General features: G+C 48.9%; 1 protein-coding gene across 1 annotated transcript in view; it reads left to right on the top strand.

Moving 5' to 3' along the window:
- The window catches only part of carmil1 (capping protein regulator and myosin 1 linker 1), a 42,888-nt gene that overhangs the window by 20,227 nt on the left and 15,161 nt on the right, over positions 1–7,500 (top strand). The window contains exons 15-17 of the mRNA XM_079591862.1: positions 877–953; positions 1,077–1,181; positions 7,373–7,442. Of these exons, the coding sequence (XP_079447988.1) occupies positions 877–953; positions 1,077–1,181; positions 7,373–7,442 (252 nt within the window). The remainder of the gene's footprint in view (positions 1–876; positions 954–1,076; positions 1,182–7,372; positions 7,443–7,500) is intronic.

Here is a 7,500-nt window from a genome sequence, read left to right as displayed (position 1 = left end):
CACACAATCACACACAACAACACAATCACACACAACAGCACAATCACACACAACAGCACAATCACACACAATCACACACAACAGCACAATCACACACAACAGCACAATCACACACAACAGCACAATCACACACAACAACACAATCACACACAACAGCACAATCACACACAACAACACAATCACACACAACAGCACAATCACACACAACAACACAATCACACACAACAACACAATCACACACAACAGCACAATCACACACAACAACACAATCACACACAACAGCACAATCACACACAACAGCACAATCACACACAACAGCACAATCACACACAACAGCACAATCACACACAACAGCACAATCACACACAACAACACAATCACACACAACAGCACAATCACACACAACAGCACAATCACACACAACAGCACAATCACACACAACAACAAAATCACACACGGCCACATGACAGGGCTTTCAGACTGGGGTCCGGGGACAGTCTAGAGAATAACTGTAAAAACTTTTTTTTTTTTATGAAATAATAAACAAATAATTAAAAATATTAAACTAACAAATAAATGTTAGTTAATTAAAAATGTTTTTTATTTATTTAAATAATGTAAGAAATTGTATTCAAATGAATAAATTGATAATAATAATGTGATTTCAATAAAAAAGTTACATTTGATTAAAATAAACAAATTGATAAAAATAAATACTATTTTATTTAAATAAATAAAACACATCTAACAGTACAGTATTATGAGGAATAGAATAGAATGCAATGATGTAACATAATATAAACTAATTCGTTTGGTCTTTATGCATACAAATATATAGGTTCCTTATAAAGGATGATCATATTTTGTGTTCTTCAGGTGTGTTCGTCACTGCAGCGCGGCTCTCTCAAACACCTGACGGTTCTCAACATGTCCAGAAGTGTCTTCAGCCACAAGTACGACACGCACGCACGCACACACACACACAAACACACACACACACACACACACACACACACATACACACACACACACACAAGTACGTGTCAGGTGTCTCAGTCTGATGGTTTGTGCTGCAGGAGAGGGAAGGAGTTTCCGTCCTCCTTCAAGCAGTTCTTCAGCAGTGCTTCGTCCCTCCAGAACATCTGCCTCTCCGGAACCAGACTCCCTTCTGAAGGGCTCAAGTGAGTCTCAGTCCAACGGTCCATCCAGAACCCTGATCATGTTCTGCTGATCATGTTCTGCTGATGTTCTGCTGATGTTCTGATCATGTTCTGCTTCTGATGTTCTGATCATGTTCTGCTGATGTTCTGATCATGTTCTGATCATGTTCTGCTTCTGATGTTCTGATCATGTTCTGCTGATGTTCTCCTGATGTTCTGCTGATGTTCTGCTTCTGATGTTCTCTTATTCTTATTCTCTTTATTGTCACACATCATATACACAAGTGTACCGACAGTGAAATTCTTAGGTGTAAAACAACATAATATATATCCATAATTAACAGTATACATAAATAACAATATAAACATTTTAATAAAGTGCAGTGCAAGGGTAAGTGAGTTGTATTATTGGCTGTAGTTCAGCAGTCTGATGGCCTGTGAGAAAACGCTGTCTCGCAGACTGCCGGTGCGGGTCCTGTTCCTGCGGTGCGGGTCCTGATACTGCGGTGCGGGTCCTGTTCCTGCGGTGCGGGTCCTGATACTGCGGTGCGGGTCCTGATACTGCGGTGCGGGTCCTGATACTGCGGTGCGGGTCCTGTTACTGCGGAGCGGGTCCTGATCCTGCGGTGCGCGTCCTGTTACTGCGGTGCGGGTCCTGATACTGCGGTGCGGGTCCTGTTACTGCGGTGCGGGTCCTGATACTGCGGTGCGGGTCCTGATACTGCGGTGCGCGTCCTGTTACTGCGGTGCGGGTCCTGATACTGCGGTGCGGGTCCTGTTCCTGCGGTGCGGGTCCTGATACTGCGGTGCGGGTCCTGTTACTGCGGTGCGGGTCCTGTTCCTGCGGTGCGGGTCCTGTTACTGCGGTGCGGGTCCTGTTACTGCGGTGCGGGTCCTGATACTGCGGTGCGGGTCCTGATACTGCGGTGCGCGTCCTGTTACTGCGGTGCTGGTCCTGATACTGCGGTGCGGGTCCTGATACTGCGGTGCTGGTGCTGGTCCTGATCCTGCGGTGCGGGTCCTGATACTGCGGTGCGGGTCCTGTTCCTGCGGTGCGGGTCCTGATACTGCGGTGCGGGTCCTGTTACTGCGGTGTGGGTCCTGATACTGCGGTGCGGGTCCTGATACTGCGGTGCGCGTCCTGTTACTGCGGTGCGGGTCCTGATACTGCGGTGCGGGTCCTGTTCCTGCGGTGCGGGTCCTGTTACTGCGGAGCGGGTCCTGATACTGCGGTGCGGGTCCTGATACTGCGGAGCGGGTCCTGATACTGCGGTGCGGGTCCTGATACTGCGGAGCGGGTCCTGATACTGCGGTGCGGGTCCTGTTACTGCGGTGCGGGTCCTGATACTGCGGTGCGGGTCCTGATACTGCGGTGCGGGTCCTGTTACTGCGGTGCTGGTCCTGTTACTGCGGTGCGGGACCTGATGCTGCGGTGCGGGTCCTGTTACTGCGGTGCTGGTCCTGTTACTGCGGTGCTGGTCCTGTTACTGCGGAGCGGGTCCTGATACTGCAGAGCGGGTCCTGATACTGCGGTGCGGGTCCTGATACTGCGGTGTGGGTCCTGATGCTGCAGTGCGGGTCCTGATACTGCGGTGCGGGTCCTGATACTGCAGAGTGGGTCCTGATACTGCGGTGCGGGTCCTGATACTGCGGTGCGGGTCCTGATACTGCGGTGCGGGTCCTGATACTGCGGTGCGGGTCCTGTTACTGCGGTGCGGGTCCTGATACTGCAGAGCGGGTCCTGATACTGCGGTGCTGGTGCTGGTCCTGTTACTGCGGTGCGGGTCCTGATACTGCGGTGCTGGTCCTGTTACTGCGGTGCGGGTCCTGATACTGCGGTGCGGGTCCTGATGCTGCGGTGCGGGTCCTGTTACTGCGGTGCTGGTGCTGGTCCTGTTACTGCGGTGCGGGTCCTGATGCTGCGGTGCGGGTCCTGATACTGCGGTGCGGGTCCTGTTACTGCGGTGCGGGTCCTGATACTGCGGTGCGGGTCCTGATACTGCGGTGCGGGTCCTGTTACTGCGGTGCGGGTCCTGATACTGCGGTGCGGGTCCTGATACTGCGGTGCGGGTCCTGATACTGCGGTGCGGGTCCTGATGCTACGGTGCGGGTCCTGATACTGCGGTGCGGGTCCTGTTACTGCGGTGCGGGTCCTGATACTGCGGTGCGGGTCCTGATACTGCGGTGCGGGTCCTGATACTGCGGTGCGGGTCCTGTTACTGCGGTGCGGGTCCTGATACTGCGGTGCGGGTCCTGTTACTGCGGTGCGGGTCCTGATACTGCGGTGCGGGTCCTGATCCTGCGGTGCGGGTCCTGTTACTGCGGTGCGGGTCCTGTTACTGCGGTGCGGGTCCTGTTACTGCGGTGCGGGTCCTGATACTGTGGTGCGGGTCCTGTTACTGCGGTGCGGGTCCTGTTACTGCGGTGCGGTCCTGATGCTGCGGTGCGGTGCGACGATGTGCTGAGCCGTCCCACCACTCTCTGCAGGGGTTGAGCTTGCAGTGCAGTTCCCGTACCAGCCGATGATACAGCCAGCCACAGTGCTCTCCACCGTGCCGCTGTAGAATATTTTCAGAATGTTTCGGCACATACCAAATTTCTTCAGTCGCCTGAGGAAGAAGAGACGCTGATGGGCCTTCTTTACGACTGATTCCGTATGAACAGACCAAGTGAGGTCCTCGGTGATGTGAACGCCAAGGAACTTGAAGCTGTTGACCTGCTGCACTGAGGTCCAATCAATGATAAAGGAGGAGTGTTCCCTGTTCTGTTTCCTGAAGTCCACCACTATCTCTTTGGTCTTACTGATGTTCAGAGAAAGGTTGTTATCATGGCACCAGTTTGTCAAGGTGTGCACCTCTTCTCTGTAGGCTGACTCGTCGTTGTTTGTGATCAAGCCTACCACCGTTGTGTCATCTGCAAATTTGACGATGACCTTGGATGTATATGTGGCCACACTGTCATGTGTGTACAGGAGAGGACTGAGAACACAGCCCTGTGGAGCTCTGGTGTTAAGGGTCAGTGGGGAGGATATGTTGCCACCGACTCTGACCGCCTGCGGTCTGCCTGTCAGGAAGTCCAGGATTAGGGGGCACTATGGTATTAAAAGCTGAGCTGTAGTCAACAAACAGCATTCACACATGTGTGTTCCTCTTGTCCAGATGAGAAAGGACAGTGTGCGGGGTGAAGGCAAGTGCATCATCAGTGGAGCGGTTACTGTGATAAGCGAACTGAGGTAGTACAGAGCAGATGCGATCTTTGATGAGCTTCTCAAAGCACTTCCTGATGATGGACGTTAGAGCAACAGGGCGAGTCACTCAAGCAGATAACTCTGGGGGTCTTTTGTATGGGTACAATGATAGATGATTTGAAACTTTTTGGGACAACAGACAAGGAGAGGGAGAAGTTTAATATCCGTGAAAACTCCTGCTAGTTGGTTTAAGCATATTTTAAGGACGCGGCCAGGAATGTCGTCTGGACCTGAAGATTTACGGATGTTCGCGTGCCTGAGGGATCGGGTGACATCCGCTACAGACGCCGAGAGTGCACTAGCCTCAGCAGTCTCAGCCGCGGGAGCGCTCGGGGGCGGGGTTGCTGGCTTCGACACGAGTAGAGAAAGCATTGAGCTCATCTGGCAGAGAAGCAGCGGTATTTATAGAAGAATATTTACGATCGATGCAGTCTGTGATGTTATTTAATCCTTGCCACCTTTCTCTCACGTTGGAAGTTGTGAACTGAGCTTCTACTTTATTCCTGTACTGGCGTTTTGCTATCTTGATGGTTTTATTGAGGGCGTAGTTGGCATGTTTATATTCCTCCACGTTACAGGAATTAAAGGCAGAGGTTCATGTGCTGAGGGCCGCTGGAACATCAGTGTTCATCCACGGTTTCTGATTCGGGTATATTTGAATTGTTTTGGTCAGTACAACATCTTCTATACACTTCCTTATGAGACAAGTGACGGTGTCTGTGTATACATCGATGTAATCCTCAGATGCAGTCCCAGTCTGATGTTCTTCTTCTGATGTTCTGCTTCTGATGTTCTGCTTCTGATGTTCTCCTGATGTTCTGCTTCTGATGTTCTGCTTCTGATGTTCTCCTGATGTTCTGCTTCTGATATTCTGCTGATGTTCTGCTGATGTTCTGCTTCTGATATTCTGCTGATGTTCTGCTGATGTTCTGCTGATGTTCTGCTGATGTTCTGCTGATGTTCTGCTTCTGATATTCTCCTGAGGTTCTCTTGATGTTCTCCTGATGTTCTGCTTCTGATGTTCTGCTTCTGATGTTCTCCTGAGGTTCTCCTGAGGTTCTCCTGAGGTTCTCCTGATGTTCTGCTGATGTTCTGCTTCTGATGTTCTGCTTCTGATGTTCTCCTGAGGTTCTCCTGATGTTCTCCTGATGTTCTGCTTCTGATGTTCTGCTTCTGATGTTCTGCTTCTGATGTTCTCCTGATGTTCTGCTTCTGATGTTCTGCTTCTGATATTCTCCTGTTCTGCTTCTGATGTTCTGCTTCTGATGTTCTCCTGATGTTCTCCTGATGTTCTGCTTCTAATGTTCTGCTTCTGATGTTCTCCTGATGTTCTCCTGATGTTCTGCTTCTGATGTTCTGCTTCTGATGTTCTGCTTCTGATGTTCTCCTGAGGTTCTCCTGATGTTCTCCTGATGTTCTGCTTCTGATGTTCTGCTGATGTTCTCCTGATGTACTCCTGATGTTCTGCTTGTGATGTTCTGCTTCTGATGTTCTCCTGAGGTTCTCCTGATGTTCTCCTGATGTTCTGCTTCTGATGTTCTCCTGATGTTCTGCTTCTGATGTTCTGCTTCTGATGTTCTGCTTCTGATGTTCTGCTTCTGATGTTCTCCTGATGTTCTGCTTCTGATGTTCTGCTTCTGATGTTCTGCTTCTGATGTTCTCCTGATGTTCTGCTTCTGATGTTCTGCTTCTGATGTTCTGCTTCTGATGTTCTGCTTCTGATGTTCTCCTGATGTTCTGCTTCTGATGTTCTGCTTCTGATGTTCTGCTTCTGATGTTCTCCTGAGGTTCTCCTGATGTTCTGCTGATGTTCTGCGTCTGATGTTCTGCTGATGTTCTGCTTCTGATATTCTCCTGATGTTCTCCTGGTGTTCTGCTTCTGATATTCTCCTGATGTTCTGCTTCTTATGTTCTCCTGATGTTCTCCTGATGTTGTCCTGATGTTCTGCTTCTGATATTCTCCTGATATTCTCCTTATATTCTGCTTCTGATATTCTCCTGATGTTGTCCTGATGTTCTGCTTCTGATGTTCTGCTTCTGATATTCTCCTGATATTCTCCTGATATTCTGCTTCTGATATTCTCCTGATATTCTCCTGATATTCTGCTTCTGATATTCTCCTGATGTTCTCCTGATGTTCTGCTTCTGATATTCTCCTGATATTCTCCTGATGTTCTCCTGATGTTCTCCTGATGTTCTGCTTCTGATATTCTCCTGATATTCTCCTGATATTCTGCTTCTGATATTCTCCTGATGTTCTCCTGATATTCTGCTTCTGATATTCTCCTGATGTTCTCCTGATGTTCTGCTTCTGATATTCTCCTGATATTCTCCTGATGTTCTCCTGATGTTCTCCTGATGTTCTGCTTCTGATGTTCTCCTGATGTTCTCCTGATATTCTGCTTCTGATATTCTCCTGATGTTCTCCTGATGTTCTCCTGATGTTCTCCTGATGTTCTGCTTCTGATATTCTCCTGATGTTCTCCTGATGTTCTGCTTCTGATGTTCTCCTGATGTTCTCCTGATATTCTGCTTCTGATATTCTCCTGATGTTCTCCTGATGTTCTGCTTCTGATATTCTCCTGATATTCTCCTGATGTTCTCCTGATGTTCTCCTGATGTTCTCCTGATGTTCTGCTTCTGATATTCTCCTGATATTCTCCTGATATTCTCCTGATGTTCTCCTGATGTTCTCCTGATGTTCTGCTTCTGATATTCTCCTGATATTCTCCTGATATTCTCCTGATGTTCTCCTGATGTTCTCCTGATGTTCTCCTGATGTTCTGCTTCTGATATTCTCCTGATATTCTCCTGATGTTCTCCTGATGTTGTCCTGATGTTCTGCTTCTGATATTCTCCTGATATTCTCCTGATGTTCTCCTGATGTTGTCCTGATGTTCTGCTTCTGATGTTCTGCTTCTGATATTCTCCTGATATTCTCCTGATGTTCTCCTGATGTGTTCAGAGCTCTGCTGCTTGGTCTGGCCTGTAACTCTAACCTGAGAGATGTAGCTCTGGACATCAGTGGCTGTGAGGTACTGTCCCACACCAAACCTTCTCAAGGGCCGCAACATTTGAGGAAAAAAATGCTAA

The sequence above is a fragment of the Phoxinus phoxinus genome, assembly GCF_949152265.1.
Source record: "Phoxinus phoxinus genome assembly, chromosome: 19".
Classification (NCBI taxonomy): Eukaryota; Metazoa; Chordata; class Actinopteri; order Cypriniformes; family Leuciscidae; genus Phoxinus; species Phoxinus phoxinus.
The sequence above is the reverse complement of the archived record's forward strand: the minus strand, read 5'-3'. Positions and strand labels throughout refer to the sequence as shown.